The sequence below is a fragment of the Callithrix jacchus genome, chromosome 15, assembly GCF_049354715.1.
Source record: "Callithrix jacchus isolate 240 chromosome 15, calJac240_pri, whole genome shotgun sequence".
Taxonomy (NCBI): domain Eukaryota; kingdom Metazoa; phylum Chordata; class Mammalia; order Primates; family Cebidae; genus Callithrix; species Callithrix jacchus.
The window spans coordinates 11,379,190-11,404,294 of NC_133516.1; the positions used below are offsets into that span (position 1 = coordinate 11,379,190).

Consider the following 25,105-nt stretch of genomic DNA (forward strand, 5'->3'; position numbering starts at 1 on the left):
AGAAATTGGAGGTCAACTTTAACTTTCCCTATTTATAGGTAATTTTATTTTCCATAAAGGCCTAAATAATTCTTTTTTTTTTTTGAGATGGAGTCTCACTGGGTCGCCCAGGCTGGAGTGCAGTGGTGTGATCTTGGCTCGGCTCACTGCAACCTCCATCTCCTGGGTTTAAGAGATTCTCCTGCCTCACCCTCCTGAGTAGTTGGGATTACAGGTGCCTACTACCATGCCTGGCTAATTTTTATATTTTTAGTAGAGACAGAGTTTTGCCATGTTGGTCAGGCTGGTCTTGAATGCCCGACCTCACGTGATCTGCCCGCCTCAGCTTTCCAAAGTGTTGGGATTACAGGTGTGAGCCACTGTTTGAAGTTTTATAGCTTGCTTCAGATATGTCCTGGTGTTAAAATTCCTGTATCAATTCTTTTTTGGGACAAGCTATACTCTTTTAATCCCAACTTCAATTATTTATCTCAGGGAAATTTCCTTAAATCTTCAAATATATCTTCATTCTATTTTTAAGGTCTCTACATCACAAGCACCAATTATACTTATGTTGGATGGGCTGAATAACTTCTGTATCTAGTAGCTTCCCTGTAATGCTTTGATCATAAGGTTTATCTGTATTACCTGTAATGATCTCAGTCATTCTCTCTATGAAAATAACATAATTTCCTCCCTATTTATTCTGCCTCTTACTGTTTCTAGACATTATGTTGTGTATTCTTTTGATATTCATCTTGTTTTCTTAGTCTTTCATTTTAACATCTTATCTTTAACTCTGATTACCTGGAATTCACATTAAGTGATTCTCAGCATAGAGCAATTGCCAAGACTTTCTTTCTGTTCCTTGAATTATGTTTTCTTTGTATTTTACTATTTTCACTTCTAACTTTCTGTTATGGGCTAAATTGTGTCCCCTCCCTGCCCCCAAATTTACATGTTGAAGTCCTAACTTCTAGGACCACAGAGAGCATAGCTGTATTAGGATGCAGGGTCTTTCAAGAAGTTGTTAAGTTAAAATGGGGTCATTGGGGTGGGCCTCTATACAATACAAATGGTATCCTTACACAGACGGGACATTTGGATACAGACAGGTACAGAGGGAAGACCATGTGCAGACACAGGCCATCTACAGCCAAGGAGAAAAGCTTCAGGAAAAGCGATGCTGCCTCCAGCATCATGAGAATATAAATTTCTGTTATCTAAGGCATCCAGACTGTGGTAAGTTGTTAAGACAGTCTTAGCAAATGAACACACCCCAACTCCTTTTCTTAATTTCACACTGTTCTTATTGCTCTGTTGCTGCAGGAGTTTTGCGCGGCAGCCATGCAGTTTACTTTCATCTTGCTCATGCTTGAACATGTCAGTCTAGAAATTCCATTTCCTAGGATGCCATTTGGGTGAATTAGTCTCTTTCCAAGGCATCTGAGATCAGCTAATGTTTCCCTTTGGGCCAGATACTTGGATTCTATCCTCTTTTTTGTAGCATGCAAGCTGGCTGCAGCCTGGAGCAATCCTCTGCTTTGGGGCTGCTTCCCCGATTCACCTCATCAGTCCCTACCTTTACTCTCCCCAGTCCTCCTGGGGCCATCTTCACTATCCTAGGTTAGAAAAGGAAGAAGATAAAGCAACCCACTTTTTTTTTTCTGTTCCAGATTTAGTAATGGAGGAGTTCACATAATTTTTTCCCTCTCATCGCAGGCCTCTTAAGGTGGATGTATGCAGTTAGGAGGGCAGGTGGGTGAGGAACCCACCTCTGCGGCCCCCTCTGCTCTTCACCTGGAAAGTGGGCAGGACTGTGGGTAAATTACACATCCAAGTGTTGACTGACTGGCCATTCCAGTGAAACCTTTGCTTTCTGTGATTACCAGAGTGCTAATTCATATTAATTTGAAGAGTAATTGGCATTGGGATTGGGGGAATAGGTAGCAGGCGTCCCAGCAGGGGCCATCACCCAGAAGAACTCACTGTAGAAGGTAGGAAGGAAAATTAAATTTAAGTGAATGGTTACATCCCACTACACTTGACTTTAAATTCTGCTTCTTGTTTTGTCTGCCATGGAGAAATTTCCAGATGCTAGAAGAGAAATTTTACATTAATCATTCTGCAGAAGGCTAGTGGCCGGTGAATAAACACCTCGTGCTCTGCACTACAGAACTTTCAAGTGCCCTTAACACTGGGTATGGGGGAGGCTGGAGCAGGTGCCAGTTTGAGGAAGGAGGTGGAAGGAGATCCCAGCCCTCCAAAGCCCAGCTCTTGCTGTTAAGCCTGAGTCACTTTGGGGAACTCCCAGGTCCTCATATCAGATTGTCATCCACATTTCCTGTTTGAAGGGGGAAGAGACATTTCCTGGCACTCAGGATGTCTTCAGGGGCCCTCAGTACTCTCTTGAAGCTGCCGTGTGCCCTCCCCACAGCTCCACTTCTAAGAAAGCCAAGAGAGCAAACATGCCTCGGGGGAGAGCCAGTACATTTCATAAGTAAGCAGTAGTTTTAGAGTTGTTGCCAAATTCCAAATACGTCATGTTAAAAAATAATGAATGGCACCTCTGGAAAATTTGGAAAAACAAGAAAACTTCCAGTCAGTAGACTCAATCGAGAACATTCCTCTCCCTTTTCTCGGAACGAAAAACCCCAATCGATGTAATAGAAAACCACGAATAACATCCTAAGCCATATTTTAATAGAATTTCTCCCTCAGCTCTCAATTGCCCCCCAGTCAGGAATGTACTGCTTTTGGTGAGTATTTGCAGAAAAGGGGAGTGTGTGATCCTCCTGGCAGGCCTACCTACCTCCTCTCCTGCAATGATCCAGGTGGACACATTTGCAATAATAAAACAGCATGAAAGAAAAGCTGACAAACCAGGAAAACAGAAGCTAAGAAGGCAGACACCATGTGAAGCTGAAGGAACTGAAGAGCTAACATTTACTGAGTCCCGCATTTTTTGCCATGATGTGCTTTAAATTAAAAAAGTGAAATAGGCTGTTTCCTATTTCTTAAACTAATAATACATTACAATAAAGTAGGATTAAAAAAATAATAATAGTATACTAAGATCATCTGTAATTTAAGTAAACCAAAATGTGCGTAAAATCCAGGAGTTTAAATCATTATGTAATCAACTTTGAAATGCATGGGTTTTTTAAAGTAATGTTTTTAGAAGCTGAAAATCAGGACTCATGAAAATGTATAAGAAAAATCAGTCCATTTGCAAATGTTTTCCCCACAATTCTCCCTCTGGGTTTTTGCTTTCTCCTTCTCACAAGCACCCTGCTCACGTCTCTGCCTGTTGCCCCTAATTCTGGAAGCCAGCCCTGGTATATTCAAGCACACCCGACATGGCCTCCCCAAGCCAAGAGGAGGAAGTGGGGAGGTGCCGTTTCTGGCCCCGGGATAGCCCTTTGGTGGAAAGTGAGGTTTCCTAATCAGCTCAGGAGGCTGCAACAGGCAATGAGGGAGGCCAGTCCTTTCACTTCGGACTGAATATGATGCTAGAATTCCCAGGGCCTTAAGCTTGCACATTTTGAAGAAAGTGGGGCTTTACATGCGTCCATATCCTCTAGTGGGCCTCTTGCTGGCCACCAGACATGCGGTTAGCAAAATGGCAAGCAGTCCTGTGATACTCAGGCCCAGGGCCACAGGGGTTTCTCTCCTGTTTCTGTCTCTGAAGCATTCATCTGCTGTAATTGAAGTCAGAGTAACAAGTGTTACAGATTGGCCACAAATGCCGGGAAGTGGCACTGCCACATCGCCTCAGCTTTGGAGAGAAGGAGATGGAGGGAGAGACGGAGCTGCTGGGGTCCCACCTGCTGCCGTAGATGACAGTGGGCGAGGCTCAGTGTGGCGGGCCTGACACTGGTAGTTCTGGTGATTAGCTAGGGAGTTTATTAAAGTGCAGATCCCCAGACACGTGCCCAAGAAATTATAACTCAGTGGGTCTGAGGTGGAGCTGCTGGGATTCTAATGCTGCTTTGAGGCAGATCCAACTTTGAGAAAACGCTGGTTTAGCCTAGAGGGTCATGATAGAGTTATGTCTTGACCCTCAAGCTGGAGTAATTCCCAGAGCATGTTCTCCAACTCTAGCAACGGTTTGAGACAGAGTCTCGCTGTGTCACCCAGGCCGGAGTGCAGTGATGCAATCTTGGCTCACTACAACTTCCACCTCCAGTTTAAGTGATTCTCATGCCTCAGTCTCCTGAGTAGCTGTGATTACAGGCATGCGCCATCATGCCTGAATAATTTTGTATTTTTAGTAGAGATGGGTTTCTCCATGTTGGTCAGGCTGGTCTCAAACTCCTGACCTCAAGTGATCCACCCGCCTCGGCCTCCCAAAGTGCCAGGATTACAGGCATGAGCCACTGCACCTGGCTTGTGTACCTTATTTTAAGATGACATCATTACAGAAGTTTTTCACACCTTCATGATGATTGTAAAAGAAAGAGTTTTCCAACATTAGAAGTTTTGAGAGTGGATGACAAAAGGGGGGAACGCCTACTGGCAAATTTTTATCTGACTGTGGGACTCAGACAAAGCCTCCAGAAACTGGGGGACCCAAGGCAAGCAACGCCCAGTCCTTCCTCCACCAGATGCTTCCCACTGAGTATGTCAGGTGTTTTCTGCTACACGCATCTGCAATTTTATAATGGAAGCCAAAGCGCAGTAAGATTCATATCGTAGACCTTTAAAATATGGCGAAACTTCCAGCTAAATCTATTTTTGATAACTGGGAAGTACTCAGCACATTTTTTAGTTATTATGAGAGGGATGTTTAGAAATTGAAGTACATGACCCTCCTGGTCATAGGTAGAAATCCTTGTAGCACTGTTTTCCTGGAAGGGAGAAGAGGGCTTTTCTGGAAAGTCACCCTGGTCTGCTCCTGGCCCTTGCCCAGGGACCTGTTTTCTTCCAGCGCAGTCCTTAGGCAGGCTCTGCCTGTGGAGGTCAGAACCCAAGCAGAAGTGACAGGGAAGCTAAAACTGGCTATAAGGAACTCTGTTGCGAGCGACAGCCTGTAATTGGGATGAGGGGCCTGACAGAATTTCCTCCTATCTTGAATTGCTGCATCTTGCTCTTTTCCCTCTACAGGTGAAAAGAAGCTAATCTGAAATCTCAATTTTAGACCCTACTGATCCTCAGGATCTTTCAAGTGTTCTCGAAACATATCTGAGTTTACACCCAACAGGACATACAGGGAAGTGGCAGGTGGTATTTTCTGCTGTTGTGATTGAGTGCGTGTACGTTTAGATGAATGAGAATGTCTGTGAGTTGAAGACAGTGTGACCTGCTGCGGGAGAGCTGTGACTGTGGTTTGGTGCAGGTGCCTGATTCTGAGGTGGCCGGTGGGTGGCAGGTGGACAGAGGAGCCTGGCCCTGGGAGCTGTGGGAATCACACTGCTCCAGGAAGCTCATAAGATGCTTGCTCCTTTTTTTTTTTTTGAGACGGAGTTTCGCTCTTGTTACCCAGGCTGGAGTGCAATGGCGCGATCTCGGCTCACGGCAACCTCTGCCTCCTGGGTTCAGGCAATTCTCCTGCCTCAGCCTCCCGAGTAGCTGGGATTACAGGCATGCGCCACCATGCCCAGCTAATTTTTTTTGTATTTTTAGTAGAGATGGGGTTTCGCCATGTTGACCAGGATGGTCTCGATCTCTTGACCTCGTGATCCACCCGCCTCAGCCTCCCAAAGTGCTGGGATTACAGGCGTGAGCCACCGTGCCCGGCCCAATGCTTGCTCCTTTGACAGCTGCAGACAAAACAATTTGCATCTACCCTGGGGTCCCTGAAGGGTATGTCTGTGACCTGACCAGCCCTTGACTTACCATTTCCAAAGTGGTCACCTTCAAAATCAAAGGCTTGAAGCTGCACATTGGTTGTTTTCAGCTGCAGGTGGGCTGACAGCTGGAGGCTCTGTTCACTCACACACTTGAAGGAGTGCCCGGCCGCTGTCTCGAACATCACCACAGCGTGTTGCATTCCTTGGTAAACTCTCTCTGAAAAGGTCACACAGAGATGCATAAGAGTGGTCCTATGGCCGGGCGCGGTGGCTCAAGCCTGTAATCCCAGCACTTTGGGAGGCCGAGGTGGGTGGATCACGAGGTCAAGAGATTGAGACCATCCTGGTCAACATTGTGAAACCCCATCTCTACTAAAAATACAAAAAAAAAAAAAATTAGCTGGGCATGTTGGCACGTGCCTGTAATCCCAGCTACTCAGGAGGCTGAGGCAGGAGAATTGCCTGAACCCAGGAGGTGGAGGTTGTGGTGAGCCGAGATGGCGCCATTGCACTCCAGCCTGGGTAACAAGAGTGAAACTCCGTCTCAAAAAAAAAAGAGTGGTCCTGATGTGTGTCCACTGAGCTCCAGCTGTGGCCGAGCTGCCCATGTGCCCCTAAGTGGCCTTCCTTCCGAAGGGGTCTTTGGGGGTTCTGCCACCTTCTCTCCATGAAAAAGAACCTGGAGCGGTTTGGAGACTTTCTCAGCCGCTCTGTTTGGGGCACAAGGGAGACGCCTCACGTGAACTAGGATGTGCAACCCTGAAATGAGAACTTTTGGGAATGTGTTCTTTTTAAATCATTGGCAACAGAGTGGGTGGGAACTACTGTCAGTGCTTAGAGGCTACACAGAGGTGTCCCCTGAATTTTAGAGATAAGAGAAGATTGCTTTCTGAGACTTAGAAAGTCAGAGAACCCTTAATGAATCAGTGAAGGAACATGTAGCCAGCAAATGGAGCACTTGCCTATCGCCAGGCTGAATGATTAGAAGAGCAGTCAAGAACTCATTGGGAGGGATCGTTGCATCCATCCTCGGATACAGAGAAGGGAGAGGCCCATCTCTTCCCATCTGAGTGCCGCCTGGGGAGAGGAAGCTGCCCAAGGACCCAGCCTATCGTATGACAGGTATGCCCTGTCCAGGAAGTGGAAGCTTCAAGGCAGACGCAGTTACACATCTTAATCATTGAGGCCAGGCACGGTGGCACGTGCCTGTGGTCCCAGGTACTTGGGAGGATCATTTGAGCCCAGGAGTTTGAGGTTGCAGTGAGCTATGATTATGCCTCTGCACTCCAGCCTGGGACATAGAGTAAGAATCTGCCTCTAAAATAAATAAATAAATAAGCCAGGTACAGTGGCTCCTGCCTGTAATCCCAGCACTTTGGAAAGCTGAAGCAGGCAGATCACTTGAGGTCAGGAGTTTGAGACCAGCCTGGTCAACATGGTGAAATGCTGTCCCTACTAAAAATACAAAAATTAGCTGGGCGTGGAGGTGGGCACCTGTAATCCCAGGTACTCAGGAGGCTGAGTCAGGAGAATCACTTGAACCTAGAAGGAGGAATTTGAGGTGAGCCAAGATCATGCCATTGCACTCCAGCCTGGGTGACAGAGTGAGACGCCATCTCAAAAATAAATAATAACAAAAACATAAATAAGAAAAATAATTAATCATACAATGAACTCCATTTTCTCTAGTCCCATGCTTACTAAGCACCCTTCGGACTATACTATAGCTTCTTGAGGGGGAGAAATTTCACTGGCCAGAGGACCCAACTGGGGTCCGCTTAGTAGTTACAGTAAGGAATAGTCACACGATGAATTAACAAGGCAGCATTAACGCCAGTGTCTGCACATGCAGATGCCGTACGCAATGTGCTGAATTCTCTGTACACTACTGTATCGTGTGGTAGAGCCTGGGAGAGTCTGCTGCTACCATCCCCACTAACGTTACAACTGTCACTACTGTAATTACAGCTGATTGCTGTTCTTAACACCACCACTGACATGAGAACCATCATTACTGTAACCGCTTCAGCTCCTGCTCAGCCTGTAGCATCCAGAGCTAGAATTGATAGAATTGATTTTCCCACCCACTCAGCCTCTAAATTAATTTTTGATCAGACTTTTCGTTCCCTTGCCTTTTTTTTTTTTTTTTTTTTTTTGAGACAGAGTCTCACTCTGTCACCCAGGCTGGCGTGCAGTGGTGTGATCTCAGCTCACTGCAACCTCTGCCTAGCAGGTTCAAGCGATTCTCCTGCCTCAGCCTCCCGAGTAGCTGGAATTACAGGCATGCACCACCATGCCTGGCTAATTGTTTTGTATTTCTAGTAGAAATGGTGTTTCACCATGTTGGCCAGGCTGGTCTCAAACCCCTGACCTCAGGTGATCTGCCGGCCTCAGCCTCCCAAAAGCTAGGATTACATGCACAAACCAGTGCACCTGGCCTCTCCTGCCTCTTGAGAGATTTCTAGTCTATTGCTGGCTAAAATCTGGTCCATACCTAGTGATAACATTAGCTAATTTATGTTAGCACTCACAATATTTATTCTCTATCCTAAATGAGGAGACAGGGCTAAGTGAATTAACATATATGAAAATGAGTTGTCAACTATGCTATTTTACTTACATTTACAGTCATTGGCAAATCCCCCTGAACATATCAATATAATGCAGCCAATATTTTAAGTAGATATTACTCCACATTTTCATTTCTTGGCAAGTTTCTTTGGAATAAATTACTTTGCTGGTAAAATAATGTTTAAGCCAGTCATAGGAAAGAGCTTTGAAAAGGAGAAAACCGACATGAAAACTCCTAGTACAGTAGCTGGCACAGAGGGATACACACAAATAGGGCTTATTTAACTTTCTGGGAAACATTTGAGGACTCTGAGAGATATCCAGTGTGGGTGGGAGCTTGGATATGAGCACCGTAGGAGCTCTGTGAATTTACCCCAGTCATTCTCCATACAGCAAGCAAAGTGAGCCTTCCTAGATGTGGATCTGATGTATTATCTTCCTCTCTCCCCTAGACCCCCACAGCATCCTTTCACACTTAGAATAAAGACCAAAGTCCTGACCGTGCCTTGCCCACTGGCCCTGCATGCTCTGGGCTGGCTGGCTGTTCCTCAACCTCATCTGCCGCTGTTCTCTGTCCGGGCACACTGGCACCATGCAGGTCCTGGAAAACACTGCCAGTCACCCCTTAGGGCCTGTGTATCTGTCCTTCCTGCCATCTGGAAAGAGCTTCCCCAGGCCCAGATATCCCCAAAGAGCCAAATTTCTCTGCTCAAACTTCACCTCTTCAGAGAGGGCCTTTCTCCCCTGATGGCTTCCCCACCTAAAATAGCATTCGATTCCTCTCCACTCCCACTGTTTATGTTTGTTCACAGAACTTATCACTACTTGGCCGGGCGTGGTGGCTCACACCTGTAATCCTAGCACTTTGGGAGGCTGAGGCGGGTGGGTCACCTGAGGTCAGGGGTTCAAGACCAGCCTGACCAACATGGTAAAACCACGTCTCTACTAAAAATACAAAAATTAGCTGGGCATGGTAACAGCCTATAATCCCAGCTACTCAGAAGGCTGAGGCAGGAGAATCGCTTGAACCTGGGAGGCAGAGGCTGCAGTGAGCCAAGACCAAGTCACTGCACTCCAGCCTGGGTGACAGAGAAAGACTCTGTCTCGAAAAAAAAAACCCAAAACTTATCACTACTTAAGAGAGCACAGGAGTTCCCCCTTACCCTTGAGGGATACATCCCAAGACCTCCAGTGTATGCCTGAAGCCACTGAACTCTACATATACTATGTTTTTTCCTGCATGTATGTATATACCTGTGATGAAGTTTAATGTATAAATTGCTCATAGTAAGATATTAAAAATAACTAATGATAAAATAAAAAAATTATAACACTACAACAAAAGTGATGAGCATATGATCTCTCTGTCAGAAACTCTAATTGTACTTACCTGTTTTTGCACCAACCATGAAAAGTGAAACTGTGAATAAGGTGAGGGATACTGTATTATCATTTATTGTGTGTGAAACCGTGAATAAGGTGGAGGGGTACTGTATCATGATTTAACGTGTGCGAGATCAGGAATAAGGTGTGTGGGGTACTGTGTCATTTAACATGTGTGAGATTGGGAATAACGTGTGTGGGGTACTGTGTCATTTAACGTGTGTGAGATCGGGAATAAGGTCTGTGGGGTACTGTGTCATTTAACGTGTGTGAGATTGGGAATAAGGTGTGTGGGGTAGTGTCATTTAACGTGTGTGAGACTGGGAATAAGGTGTGTGGGGTACTGAGTCATTTAACGTGTGTGAGATTGGGAATAAGGTGTGTGGGGTACTGAGTCATTTAACGTGTGTGAGATTGGGAATAAGGTGTGTGGGGTACTGTGTCATTTAATGTGTGTGACATTGGGAATAAGGTGTATGGGGTACTGTGTCATCATTTAATGTGTGCGAGATTGGGAATAAGGTGTGTGGGGTACTGTGTCATCATTTAATGTGTGCGAGATTGGGAATAAGGTGTGTGGGGTACTGTGTCATTTAACATGAGATTGGGAATAAGGTGTCTTGGGTACTATGTCATTTAATGTATGTAAGATGGGGAATAAGGTGTGTGGGGTACTGTGTCATTTAATGTGTGTGAGATTGGGAATAAAGTGTGTGGGGTACTGTGTCATTTAATGTGTGTGAGATTGGGAATAAGGTGTGTGGGGTACTGTGTCATCATTTAATATGTACGAGATTGGGAATAAGGTGTGTGGGGTACGGTGTCATTTAATGTATGTAAGATGGGGAATAAGGTGTGTGGGGTACTGTGTCATTTAACGTGAGATGGGGAATAAGGTGTGTGGGGTACTGTGTCATTTAACGTGAGATGGGGAATAAGGTGTGTGGGGTACTGAGTCATTTAACGTGTGTGAGATTGGGAATAAGGTTTGTGGGGTACTGAGTCATTTAACGTGTGTGAGATTGGGAATAAGGTGTGTGGGGCACTGAGTCATTTAACATGTGTAAGATTGGGCATAAGGTGTGTGGGATACTGTGTTATCATTTAATGTGTGTGAGATTGGGAATAAGGTGTGTGGGGTACTGTGTCATTTAACGTGAGATGGGGAATAAGGTGTATGGGGTACTGAGTCATTTAACGTGTGTGAGATTGGGAATAAGGTGTGTGGGGTACTGTGTCATTTAACGTGTGTGAGATTGGGAATAAGGTGTGTGGGGTACTGTGTCATCATTTAATCTGTTGTTGTCCTCTCCCTCTTCTAGAATGTAAGCTCCATGAGGGTAAGAACTATTAGTTAGAAAAATTATGGGTCCCCAGTGCCTAATACAGGGCTTGGCACCTAGCAGGCACTAACTACATTTTAGTAGAATGAATGTAGATTCCCAGAGTATGGAATAAACTGCACTATCAGCAGCAACTCTGTCAAAAAGCCACTAAACTCTTTATGGTTGCCAATCATAATCGCTGACGTAATCTAGTCCAGCCTCCTTTATGAGCAGATGGGGAAACCACAGCACACAGAGGGCATAGTAAAGTCCCTCAAAATCACACTGCTGGCTGCTTTCTCAGTCTGTTCCTTCAAAGCAGCATTGGCTGGCCTCATGGCTCATGCCTGTTATCCCAGCACTGTGGGAGGCTGAGGTGGGCGGATCGCCTGAGGTCAGGAGTTCGAGACCAGTCTCGCCAACTGGTCTCTACTAAAAATACAAAAATACAAAATACAAAAATTAGTTGGTTGCACGCCTGTAATCCCAGCTACTTGAGAGGCTGAGGTAGGAGAATCGCTTGTACCTGGGAGGCAAAGGTTGCTGTGAGCTGAGATCACACCACTGCACTACAGCCTGGGAGACAGAGCAAGACTCTGTCTAAAAAAAAAAACAAAGAAAACAGCATCAAACATGAGCAGACTCAATGGGATGCACAGTGAGCTAACCAGAAACAGCGCCATTGCTGGTAGAGTGGGCATTCTGTACATACTGACCTGGATCTGAGACGGTCAGATAGGCTCCCACTTCACTGATATAATAGGATTTTTCATCCTGTAAAACAGTAGAGGGTTAACCTTTGGGTAATCTCTATTCATATGTTTACAATCTTGTTTTACAAACTTTGTTCAGATTCCAGCTGTTAAATCTAGATATAAGGGCTTGGGAGGTACTTGGTACTGGGTCATAATTGAAAATTATGAAAATTCCAAAAAAGTAAACATACCACAAAATAAATAAATAATAACTAACAGTTTTCCCCTGGCCCCCAATTCCCCTACGGCATACTGGTTGCTAGGGCCTGATATGCAAATTCCACCAGTACAATTTGAGTCCCTTCAGCTGGGCCAAACTTCTCCCTGTTAAAATGCAAGTCCATCAGGAAGGTAGAAGAGCAGGAGGAGCATATATTAAGCTTTTACTAGCAATTACCGCCTAAGGGTAGGAATTCTTATCCTGAGGCCACTCATCCTTTCATTTTTAAGGCCATCTATCTGGCTTAGAAGGCTCATCCTTAAGAATACCATGGGTGGACCTCACCGGGTCCATAACCCCTCTGGGAAAAACAATGTATACAAAATGGTGTGTGCTTGTTCCTATGTAGGGTGTCAGTGGCTTTACACAGATTAATGGGCCTATATCTTCAAAATGGCTAAATGGGGCCACTGAAAGGGATTATGGGAAGAAATGCCTTACCCTGAGAAGCCTGGGTATTCTCTAGAAGAGAACCCCAAGTGGTTGTATTTTAAACACAAAGCAGCACCCCCACATTTCATCTAGAAGTTATCTTCCCATGAAAACAAAAACAAACTACAAAACAGCCCTGTAAAACCAAAGGGAATGGAACCTTCGAGGGAACTGATTTGGGGTATAAAAGGGTATGCTAAAAAGGGAGTTTCTATTTTTTAATCGAGGTGATCCACATTGTTTTAAACATTCATTAGAAAACTATCTACGAGTAAGAGGTACAGAAATGACAGAGCACCCCAAATCAGAACCTGAAACTGAGTTAGTTCTAGAAGGTTCAAATATAGTCATTAGAGAAACTTAACGACACTAATCTTGACCACATTAGAGTTCATTTGTATGTGCTTAGTGGATAATGTGTTGATTCGTCACACAATCAGAGGGTTCCATAAATGCGAACTGTTGCAGGAAGGTCACTGATACTGACACACTGAGCTCCAGACCCTACAATTCTTATCACAGCAGCACCTATCACACTCCAGCTTTGCACCCTGTGTTGGGTGCTGTCTCAGGCACTTCCATGCACTTGCTTTATTTAAATCTCACCATAACCATGAGAGAAAATGAGTCTGGGTGACTTGTCCAGGTCACAGCTCTAAAAGGTGGCAGGGGAAGATATGACCTCCAGCTCTGCCTGCCTCCGAGTCTTTCATACCCACCCCATGCCAGGCATCGCTCTAGGTCCTGGGAAAGGACCTGCTTGCCTCCTTCAAGGCGCTCAGGCTCTTGGGTCTTGAGGGCAAGTTGAACCGTGCCCTTGGACCCTCCATTTACTTTAGGGAGAAACCTCTCTTTTAGATACCATCTTTGTGTTGCTTTTACATACCATTTATTAAGGGTAATTTTTTTTTTGATCTGGAGCCTCTTTTAATAGAAGAGATACTTATACTTCAGGGTCCACAGTCAGGGTTACAAGAACCCCTCCCCATCCCTAAGGGCAAGGAGACCCATTGAAGGGTTTTAAGCAGGGCAGTGACATAAGCACAGCTTTGTTTTGGAAACGGCTCAGGCTACACTGTAAGACTGATTTGAGGAGCGTTGGAACAGTGATGAGGTCAGCTGACTCCTCAGAGGCCTCTTGGAATCTTCCCTTCCCTTTGGTATCTCCCTGACTTGTCCCACCGAAAGAAAACATGATTGGCATTTCTGTGAGGGTTTCACAATTCGCCACGTGCAGCTTTCACTGACATTGGCTCATTTGATCCTTACAACAACCCCGAGACAGATTCAGTATTATCAGACCATTTTACAGCTGAGAACAAAGAGACTCGGAAGAGTTAAAGCATCTACCTCAGATGCACATAGTTTGTAAGTGAGACAAAGCAACAGCCTGCCCTGCATTTTCCTCCATGGGACGTGTGGGTATAGAACAAAAATTCATTATGTGGGAATTTACTCTCACATTCCCTGAAATGCAGCTGAAGCCTATATCCATTGATGGGAAGCAGGACCGGCTACAGAATGAATTTCTGGGGCTTAGAACAGAATGGAAGTGCAGGCCACTTGTTCAAAATCAAGAAGCTCATCTGGCAACGGCAAAGCATGAAAACCAGCATGAGCCCTTCTGAACGCACAGGCTGAACACCCATGAACAGTCCCTGACAGACAGGGCCGCTGCTGTTCCACAAGAATCCCTGCTTTCTGGGGCTGATCAAACAGTGAGGCCTTCCACAAGCAGAGTGCACACAGTCACGGCTAGTTTATCTTACTGACACGCAGGACAGAGTCTGGAACCTGTACTCAGATTTCTCTCCATTTTGGCTGAGTCAAAATTAGCCAAATGTTGACTAGAACCAAGCTGATGTCTAACTTTTTTCTTTTTTGAGTCAGAGTCTCCCTCTGTCACCCAGGTTGGTGTGCAGTGGCAAGATCTTTGCTCACTGCAGCCTCAACCTGCCGGGCTCACGTGATCCTCCTGTGTGAGCCTCCCAAGCCGTTGGGACTATAAGCATACACAGCCAGCTAATTTTTTAAAAAAGTTTTTTATAGAGATGGAGTCTCACTATGATGCCCAGGCTAGTCTTGAACTCCTGGCCTCAAGAGATCCTCCCTGCTTGGCCTCTCCAAGTATTGGGATTACAAGGAATAAGGCTTGAGGTATGAGCTGGTATGTCCAGCCACGATGTCTATCTTGAGGGTAAAGGAAAAGTATCTGTTAGGTGGATTCATGTAAACAAAAAGGCGGGGGGATATTTAGTTTTCTTAAGATTCCAAGTTTGACTTGACACTATCGTACTTCAGTTGCCCTACACACCCTTTCTGAATCACCCTTTCCATCTGGTATTCATGGCGTGGGGTATACCGTCTTGTCTCACCACCATTCAAGACAGACATGGCTTCTGTTTATAAGTCCCTATTAAATATTTCTTTCCCAGAAAAAAAAAGATTCCAAGTTTTACGTAACTTGTGCTATGGAATGAGGCTTAGTTAGACAATTGCGCCACTTTTCTCTATAGAGTTCATGTGTTACAGGATGATCTTAAAGGAAAAGGAATCGTCTTTGGTGAACTTTTTCTGTAAATATTTTGGGCTCTGTGGTCCTTTGTTAATCCGTGGAGGAACCTTAACATCCTCCTTAGCAAAACTGAGGGTCCATCAACATGTCTGCCTTTGTACCAGCCAATTCATCCTGCCCAGGATGCCAGCATGCCAATGACGTGGGATCCTAAGGTACCCCCGTCCACTTCTGCAAAACATACGATGGAAGTTTCAGAGTCCCAGATGTTCAGGATGTGAATTTCGTCTTCAGCATCAATCACGCCTTTTTTGCTCAACATTGTACTAAATCAGGAAAGCTTTGTTCCGGACACAGCAAAAGGAACCTGTGATCTACTTTTTGGGACTCTGACCCAGAGTTCCCTGCAAAGTGTAGATTTTCTCTTTCATGGATTCATTTGTTCATCAGATGTTTGCTAAAGATAAACTACATACAGAGTCGGGGTGGGCACTAGAGAGCGATATGAATGAGCCATAGACTTTGCCTTGGGGATGGCAAAATGAGTGGCAAGTACATTGATGAGTGTTGAGGAACAATGAACAAACTCACGGAACTAAGAGGAGGAAGTCTCTCAGTGTACCTGACGTGGAAGTCGGGAAGGGGGAACTTTACAGGGTGATGATATTTGAGTTATTTTGAGGATGAATGCTAACGGGGCTGAGGGGTGGGAGGGGCCTTCCAGGCAGAGGAAAAAGTACCAGGGGAAATGAGGCACGGGAAGTACATGACTGGGGGAGTTCTAAGTGGTGCGCTCTGAGGGTGTTGACACCTGAACACTGATCCCGGTCCTCAGAAGCCCAGCCCACAGGCCAAGAGGGTTCCAAACGCCCCTCAAAGGCTCTGGAGACCAGTCTCAGCAACAGATGAAAACCCATCTCTACAAAAATTACAAAAATTAGCTGGGCATGATGGCATGTACCTGTAGTCCCATCTACTGTGGGAGGATCACTTCAGTCCAGGAGGTCGAGGCTGCAGTGAGCTATGATGGTGCCACCACACTTCAGCCTGGGTGATAGAGGGAGGGGCTGGTTCAAAAAAAAAAGCTCTGGGGAAACACCAGGTGGGTCTGCAGCGTTGATTCCAAGACCTCAGCTGGCCAGTGCCCTGCCCGACCCTGGCACCTCGCCCCTTGTGCTGGTTGATTTCCCTATGTTGTGAGCCAGAGCTAGAGACCTAAAGCTGCCAGCCAAAGGGGTGGAGGAGAAAGGAATGGTGCTGAGCACAGGCCACGCTTATGGAAGCATGTGTTAAAAGCAACTATCCCACCAGGTGGGGGAAGAGATGAATGTTATCTTGAACTTGAAGGGTCCCAACAGCTTTCAGCATGTCCCCCTCACCAAAGGAGAAACCGACAGGGAAATGTTTTCAGTTCTCTAAAAAATGAAACTGAGGCTGGGTGCGGTAGCTCACACCTGTAATCCCAGCACTTCGGGAGGCTGAGGCAGGTGGATCATGAGGTCAGGAGTTCAAGACCAGACTGGCCAACATGGTGAAACCCCATCTCTACTAAAAATACAAAAATTAGCTGGGCATGGTGGCTCATGCCTGTAATCCCAGCTACTTGGGAGGCTGAGGTAGGAAAATTGCTTGAACTGGGACCAGGCAGGTGGAGGTTGCAGTGAGCTGAGATCTCGCCACTGCACTCCAGACTGGGCTACAGAGGGAGACTCCAACTCAAAAAAAAAAGAAACTGAGGGAAAAAAGAAAGGAAATCCACCTCTCCTGACCTCACTAGGGGGCAAATACCACACTGAATACCTTTACATACTTCAGCTTAGTGCAGTCTTATGACAGTTCAGCAAAGTAAGTACTCATTGGCCCTATCTTATAGAAGAGGGACTGAGGCTCAGCCTGTCCATGGTCACAGAGCAAATGCTATCGATAATTTGTCTTGATTGAACAATGAGGACAAGCGACTGATTTTGTGTTGTTGTCATTGGTAGTATTTCAATTAAAAAAACTACAAACCAGGCCGGGTCCAGTGGCTCATGCCTGTAATCCCAGCACTTTGGGAAGCTGAGGTAGGTGGATCACTTGAGGTTATGAATTTGAGACCAGCCTGGCCAACATGGTGAAACCCCATCTCTACTAAGAAATACTAAAATTAGCTGGGTGTGGTGGCGCTTGCTTGTAATCCCAGCTACCTGGGAAGCTGAGAATCTCTGGAATCCGGGAGGCAGAGGTTGCAGTGAGCTGAGATCATGCCATTGCACTCCGGCCTCAGCAACAAGAGAAAAACCCCATCTCAAAAACAAAAACCTACAAACGGAAAGCTGGAACCATAGCCTATATTTGTTATTTTTCTTTCATAGCCAAGCTCATTGTTAGGGACAAGGTTGGTGCTCAGTAAATTCTCACTAATAAACGGGTTGATGAATCAGGCCTGATCAACATCCATTTATCATTCTACAACTTGGCTCTCATCACATCTATTATATCATCATAAATGAACTCGTATTTTCTAAGGTTCTACTTTTCTCCAGAGCCACGGTTTTCAACCGCAGATGATTTTTGCCCCCCAGGAGACATGTGACAATGTCTGCAGGCATTCGGAGTTGTCAGACTGGGGGTGGGTAGTTGCTCCTGGCATCTTGTAGACAGAAGCCAGCAATGAGGCTAAACCGTTTTCAAGGCACAAGGCAGTCCCCACCCAAGACTTATCTGGCCTCAAATGTTAACACTGTCGTTGGTGAGAGGTGCTGGTTGAGAAAGCAGCAACATCAAGAAACAGAAGAAAGTAACAAAAACAGAGGTTGAAAGTGTCAAAGAAACCTCTGCACGTCTGACTGAGGCCCAGCAGCAGCTGCCCGCCCTTGTGTGCCACGAATGCTGAAGTTTGTTGCTGCCTTCCATTAGGCAATTAGTCACATGGGCAGTGGGCAGTGGTCTGCGTGGAACTGAGCCCTGAACCTGAAGCATAATGCCTGTGTCTGTATCCTCTGCTATTTTGCCAAAGTGACTTTTTTTTTTTTTGGAGAGCATTAGTGCAATCACTGCTCACTGCAGCCTTGACCTCCTGGGCTCAAGCAGTCCTCCCACCTCAGCCTCCTGAGTAGGGCTGCGAGCATGTGCTACCACGCCCAGCTAATTTTATAATTTTATGTTTTTTCTTTGGTAGAGGCAGGGTCTTGATATATTTCCCAGGCTGGTCTCAAACTCCTGGACTCAAGTGATTCTCACACCACTATATCCAGCCCAGTGAGTTTTAAAGAAATTCTTGGGCTGGGTGCGATGGCTCTTGCCTGTAATCCCAACATTTTGGGAGGCTGAGGCGGGTGGATCACCTGAGGTCAGGAGTTCAAGACCAGCCTGACCAACATGATGAAATCCCTTTCTACTAAAAATATAAAATTAGCCGGGTGTTGTAGTTCACACCTGTAATCTCAGTTACTTGGGAGGCTGAGGCAGGAGAATTGCTTGAACCCGGGAGGCAGAGGTTGCAGTGAGCTGAGATCGTGCCATTGCATTCCAGCCTGGGCAACAAGAGTGAAACGCCATCTCAAAAAAAAAAAAAAAAAAAAAAAAGAAATTCTTGTCATCTCTATAGTTTAACTTCAATGTTCCAGGGATAGAGCAGTTATTCTACCCTGAATGTCTTCCCCGTTTGGTCTGAGGGGTTATGTATGAAGGATTGTGTCCTTCTCACTTGCTCCCAAAACGAAACCACTGATTTCTCAAATGCAAACTCTACCTTAGCATTCACCAGGAGAATAAAGCCTTTGAGACCAAGGTAATAATGACAACAATCAGAACCACCACCCTCCAATGAACGTCGTTACATGCTATGCTAGACAGTTTAACCACCTGCTTCTAATCCTCCCAAAGGCCCTACTAAGTAGATGTAATTATTTCCATCTTACAGACTGGGAAACAAGCCGCAGCTCCCCTGAGATCCTGCAGCTAATCCCAGCTGCAAGGGGCCTCTCAGCGCCTCCTCCCAGCTCTTCCTGGGGCTATTTGAAGGACACTCTGGGGCGAGCAGAGGCAAGTCTCTCCCTAGGGAGTGGGATGACCAGCCCAGCCCACTCTGGTCTGCAAGACATTTGCCCGTTTTAATCACTGCAACTGCAGCTGTGCCTCTTGAGTGCCCACCACTTACCATGTACGGGGCATGCTCTTTATAGAGGCGAACTCGAAGTCCTTTCCTCCATTTTTCAAAGGCTAAAATAAAGCCCAGACAGGTGAAGTTGCCTGCGCAATACCACAAGGAGAGCAAGCGACAGAGCCAAATCTGCAGTGAGACTCTCTGACCTCAGTCTCTGTCCACGTTGCTTCACTGCCTGCCCCTTCCAGGGAATGCTCTGGGAAACTCGGTGCCTGGTCCAGCCCTGAGTTCTGCCTACTGTGGTTGAAAAGAACCTGTTCTGACATTTGATTTTGCCTTTTGAATAACCCTGTTCCTCTGCTGTCCACTGGGAATTTCTGCAGGTTTATTCATCTGCTCACTTCCTCCTTTGGCTGGTTTGCAAAGCGCATGGGTGCTGAAGTTCCCCAGAGGCCAAGTCTCCCCTAAGAGGCCCTGAAACCCTTCTTGGGCTGCACGGAAGGAGCTGAAGTGGGAAGAAGGCAAATATAAGATGTCGACATTTGCTCCTCTCCATCCCCAAGAGCCTCACTCTTATCAACAAAGATCTCAAACTGAGGTGTGGGGTTGCACCCCGGGCCCCAGGATGAGGGAGAGGGAAAGCTGAGTATTCTGTTTGTGTAGTTTGTGCAAAGGAGCTCAGGCCTCACCTTGGTAAATGTGAAATTCACAAATCCACCCTGAAAATTTAACAGAAGGTTGGATTTTCGGGTGCCACAGTTCCCAGAGGCTTGGGTTATGTTGGGGTCGATGTTGAAGTATCTCCGAGGCGAAAAAACCTAAACCAAGTAAGAGAGATTAGCTAAGTGAGAGGTAGAAGAAAACTCTAGCTAGATAACCAGAGCACAGGCTAGTAGATGAGCCTGGAACTTAAAGCTGAGTATTCACTGGAGAACTGCAGAGTCCCCAGACAACACCTCTCATTTCCAAACTGTTCTGTTGGAAAGCTTTCTTAAAGAGTTCTCACCGGGCATGGTGGCTCATGCCTGTAATCCCAGCACTTCGGGAGGCTAAGGTGGGTGGATCACCTGAGGTCAGGAGTTCGAGACTAGCCTGGCCAAGGTGAAACCCCATCTCTACTAAAACTACAAAAAATTAGCCGGGGATGGTGGCAGGTGCCTGTAATCCCAGCTACTTGGGAGGCTGAGGCAGGGGAATTGCTTGGACCCAGGAGGCAGACGTTGCAGTGAGCTGCATTCCAGCCTGGGTGACAGAGCGAGACTCCATCTCAAAAAAAAGAGGAATTCACCCACAAAGAGGAGTTCCTTTGTAAATAATTGATAGCAGGTATATTCCTGAGAAACAACATGGAATTTATGTTAAGTCAAACATGGTAAATGATACTGTAGGGAAGGCTTTGCTCTGTAAGGTACCTTTGTGTCAAATGACAACCTGGATGTGGAAGTTTCATTTGAAATCATTAAAGTTTGCAGACAAAGAAAATATTGTTTTAGTGATCCCTTCAGTACCTTGAGTAATCACAACCCCTCTCCCTTTCCATCTTCTTGTTAATGTGGATTTCCATATTAATGTCATATAATAATGCCTGGAGCCATAGGGACCGTCTGACTTAAGCTCTCATTTCACAGGAAAGGATATGAGGCTTGGAAATCCTGGAGTGGTAGGGAGGGGCTCAGATCAACGCTGAACCTTCCAGGACACTCTGCCCATGTTGGCTCAAAGTGAGGGGTGTGAATATTTATTTATTTGTTTGCCTTCCTCTCTCCAAACAGAAAATAGAAAATTAGTTTCTATCTCCATGTATATCCTACAACATAATCACCTTTTAATGGAGTACCTTTTAATGAGCTCACGGCAACTTGCTTAATTTAAAGACGGGATGTGGGGAACGCTCATTCCTAGCAAGGCAAACTCCACTGAGACTTTCTGAAGGTAGCGTTGTAGTCCTGTGGCCCCCACTTACCGACTCCTTGTCTTGAACGATCAGCTGTATCCCCATCTCTGCTTTTATACAGAGTCTGCTTCCATTCAGAACCTGGTAAGTTCCAGTCTTGGCTGACGTTGGCTGAGGGGCGAGGGTGGGTGCAGGAATGGTGGAGACAGGCGGGGCTGTCCCAGTGGTACTCTGTGTGGCTGCAGTTGTGCCTGGGGCATGGGTGGTTTGAATGGGCTTCTGACTGCCTGTGCTTTTGCGTGGTGTTGTGGGTAAAGTTGCTGGAAGGATGGTCTGGTTACTGGGTTGGGTGGCGTTCCTAGTTGTGTGGCTGATGGTTGATGAACTGGTTCTGGCTGTATGAGCTGGTGGAGTGATGGTGGCTGGCTGTGAATGAGGGGCTGAGCTGGGGCCAACCGTCGCTTCAGTAACTGGAGCAGCCGTGTGTGAGTGGTCGGGTGTGTGCTGGGTTGTGACCAGGGTGTGGATAACTGGGCTGGTGGCTGCGGTGCTCTTTGCAGTTACCTGGGTGTCTGTTGGGGTTTTCATTGTGGACGCTATTTGAGAGGTGATGTGACCGTCCACCAGTCTTGCTGCTAGGGTTTGCGGAGGTGCTTGGTTCGCTGGCTGCAGGACAGGTTTTGCTGTGTCCTGTACTGTGGCTGCTGTAGTGAGCTGAGAATAATCTCTGGTTTCCGGAAATGCCTTTGCTCTCATTTGACTGCCATCCTGCAAAATCACTGAAAAGCAGGAGACAAAAGTGTTAAAATACTAACCAGTTGCTTACAAAATCCCTCTCCCATCCCCATCTCGATATTTGTTCATAAAAAAACCCTGACATGCATATTTTTATAGTTGGGCGAAGTTTACGAGGGTATAAAAATGAAGCAAACATCACCAGAGTCTACCACTAGGCTGCGGTGGTCATGTTCTGGTCGTATCCACATCTTCTACAGGGTGATGGCCGTCCCACAGACGTTCTTCCGCACCCAGCCCCTTTGCCTGTGTGGGGTGCGGTACGAGTACACACCAAAGCAATCGTGCTCAGCTAGGTATCTAAGTGCCAATGCCTCTTCATCCTCCTCCTTCAAATGTGAGTCCAGACAGTTGACATAAAATAGTGTTCCTGGATAAACAGCTGCTGTGTGACCTGACAGAGCTGGTCAGCAGGAAAAATGGTAATAAGGCTTTACAGAGTTATACGGTTTTAATAGAATCATATAATCCCAGGTTTGAAAGGGGTTTTAAAACTCATTTAGTCTAAACCCTAATCTTTTTATTTTTATTTTTCTGAAACAGAGTCTCACTTTGTCACCCAGGCTGGAGTGCAGTGGTGCAATCTTGGCTCACTGCAACCTCCGCCTCCCAGGATCAAGCGATTCTCCCACTTCAGCCTAGTGAGTAGCTGGGATGGCAGATGTGAACCAACATGCCTGGCTAATTTTTGTATTTTTAGTAGAGACAGGTTTCACCATGTTGTCCAGGCTGGTCTCGAACTCCTGATCTTATGATCTGCCTGCCTTGACCTCCCAAAGTGCTGGGATTACAGGCGTGAGCCACTGTGCCCAGCCCTGAACCCTAATCTGATGTCTAAATTATCCCTACAGATCTTTGTCATGTGTTCATCAAATGGAGCCTTAAATGTTCCCAATGACAGGAGATTCATCTTTTCACAACATAGTCCTTTTCATTTTTTTAACAAATCTTGTCACCTGTTGTTTTCTTAATATAGACGAATTCATGTCATTTTCTTACTTAACTTTTGGAGTGGCCCAGTCTTTCTCCACCACCAAAGCAAAGGCAGCCGCTCTGATATTTCAGAAAGCGGCCCTTTCTGTTCTGGCCTCCATGTCAGCTCCTCAGGGCATCTTGTCCTCTCATAAAAAATAGGTCATCATATCCATGATTCTTCACTGCAGTGTTACATTCGTGGCTTTCGCCGCGTTGGTTACAACTTGTAATTAGATATCGGGATGGCATGCACACATTTCATAATCAGCCCGGCCGGTACGTACCCGCCGAATGTTTCCCTGATGAAACGTTTGCTTCTTGGTTTATCTGTTGGGCGAGGATCTTTCCTTGTAGCCTCAGAGTACTCTGAAGGGGAGGACTGTGTGCTGTTTTCACCACCAGTGCCTTGCAGAGACGGAGTTCAGTAAATGTGGATCGAACAAATAAATGACTGAATGTGCTCACTGTAGGCCTTTTCGGATGATTGTAAGGCTCAAATGAATTGATTTAAGTAAAACTCTTCATGGACCATTAAGCACACAGACAGCGTCTACTGTGGTCATGGATTCTCTCCAGAGCCTGTCTGTAAGGGCCGAAGGCCTCTGCTTCTTTTCCAACTAGAATAGGTCTACTCTTGCCTCCTTCCAGGCACATACGGGTCAAGAAAAGTGAACAAAACACAGATGGGCCGGGCACGGTGGCTCACGTCTGTTACCCCAGCACTCTGGGAGGCCAAGGGGCCGATCACCTGAGGTCAGGAGTTCAAGAGCAGCCTGGCTGACATGGTGAAACCCCGTCTGTACTAAAAATATAAAAATTAGCTAGGCAGCTTCTCGGGAGGCTGGGGAAGGAGAATGGCTTGAACCCGGGAGACAGAGGTTGCAGTGAGCTGAGATCGTGCCATCGTATTCCAGCCTGGCCAACAAGAGCAAAACTCCATCTCAAATCAACAACAGCAACAACGAAAAGAGATGATGTCTTTAGGAGTCTATGGTCAGGCACACTGAGAGATGGCTGTGTCCCTTCAATTCTGTGGTTTCTCTGTGTTTACCCACAGACACTCAGGAGAGCTGGAGCTGTCCTATGCTGGGCTGGGACTTGGGAAAACACAGAGTAAGAAAAAGGAGATCATGCTAGTATTTACAAAGTCCCAAAGTTCATACCCAATCAGAATTATTTTCGATACCTGCCTTTTCTATCTCCCTCCTCTATTCAATACATTTCGAAGTGGTTACTTTTCTGATATTAATAACAATCTAAATTCCAAGTTACTGGACGCTTACTACATGGAAGGCCTCAGGCCAAGGGTCACCTTTTACCAAGTTCTCCCAAAAACCCTTTGGTGGGCACCACGTCATCCATCTTTCAAATGAGGAAACTCGGGCTTGGAGGATTTCAGCCGTTTGACCTTCATGACACAACGAGTAGAAGCTGGGGCTGAGACTCCGGCACTTGTGCAGCTGCATCAAAGCTTGCCCTTGGATTCGAGGGATGGTGCAGGTGGAGCGTCTCAGGGAAGAATGGTGAGAGAAGACGCAAAAGTAGAGGGGAGAGGAATAGGAGGGTGCCTTCCAGTGATTCCAATTCAGGAAAACCTCATAATGATGACCCTGAGTGAGGATCTCAAAAGTTCATGGGCTGAAATGGGGATTCTTTTCCAGAAGGGGTCTAACTTTAAGCCCAGTAGTAAAACCCATGAATTACTTCTGTACAGCTGGTTTGCAAAATAGGAAAGACAAAAGCATCAGTTCACGTTGCCTTAAAAACCTTTCAAAAAGACCGACTGTTATCAGTGACATGAAGTTATTTGAGGTCATTATTTAAGTCTTTTCTTGAATCTAAAGTATTCATTTGGTCAAGTTAAATGCATGATACTTGAGAGTTGGAGGTTTGATGGGCTACAGGTTTCCTTTGCAAACTTTTGTGAAACCCCTACATATATAGAACCTTTATACAAATGTCGTGGAGCTTGGAGAAAAACTTTTCACTTCGAGATTATAATGGAGGTTGAGTGTTGCTGAAGATTTATTTGAGCCATTCATTTGGGCAAAACCTGCATTGCTGGTTCTTGGGTCGAACACGAAGAGTCTCTTTAGGTTCATACTATTACTATGGAGAAAGAGAATTCACTCTCAAATGTCTTCCAGGACTAACTCGTGGTGAAAAATAAAGATGGCTTCAGAGAACTCCAGGAGACTAGAAATCACTAGCGAGTCGTTCCCTTAGGGAGGTGATCATATCTCTGCTAAAATCCTACTGGGTGTGGCTGGTATTTATAAGCAATAGAGAATCTTCTCAACTGAGTACAATTTCCTAAACTGAGTAGTGCACCCTTTGAAAAAAAAAGGCAGGCCGGGCGTGGTGGCTCATGCCTGTAATCCA

The 25,105-nt window shown here is 46.0% G+C and overlaps 1 protein-coding gene across 3 annotated transcripts in view; it reads right to left on the reverse strand.

The window, feature by feature from the left end:
- LAMP3 (lysosomal associated membrane protein 3) overlaps window positions 1-25,105 on the reverse strand; it is a 41,698-nt gene that overhangs the window by 9,700 nt on the left and 6,893 nt on the right. For 2 of the 3 annotated variants that reach the window (XM_035274611.3, XM_035274609.3), the window contains exons 2-6: window positions 21,023-21,732; window positions 19,749-19,877; window positions 11,767-11,824; window positions 5,818-5,988; window positions 3,125-3,680 (exon numbers count right to left, since the gene is read on the reverse strand). In XM_035274611.3, coding sequence (XP_035130502.3) covers window positions 3,541-3,680; window positions 5,818-5,988; window positions 11,767-11,824; window positions 19,749-19,877; window positions 21,023-21,709 — 1,185 coding nt within the window. In that variant the 5' untranslated portion in view covers window positions 21,710-21,732 and the 3' untranslated portion in view covers window positions 3,125-3,540. Of the gene's footprint in view, window positions 1-3,124; window positions 3,681-5,817; window positions 5,989-11,766; window positions 11,825-19,748; window positions 19,878-21,022; window positions 21,733-25,105 lie in introns of those variants that run through there. The other variant, XM_035274610.3, reaches the window with a different exon arrangement.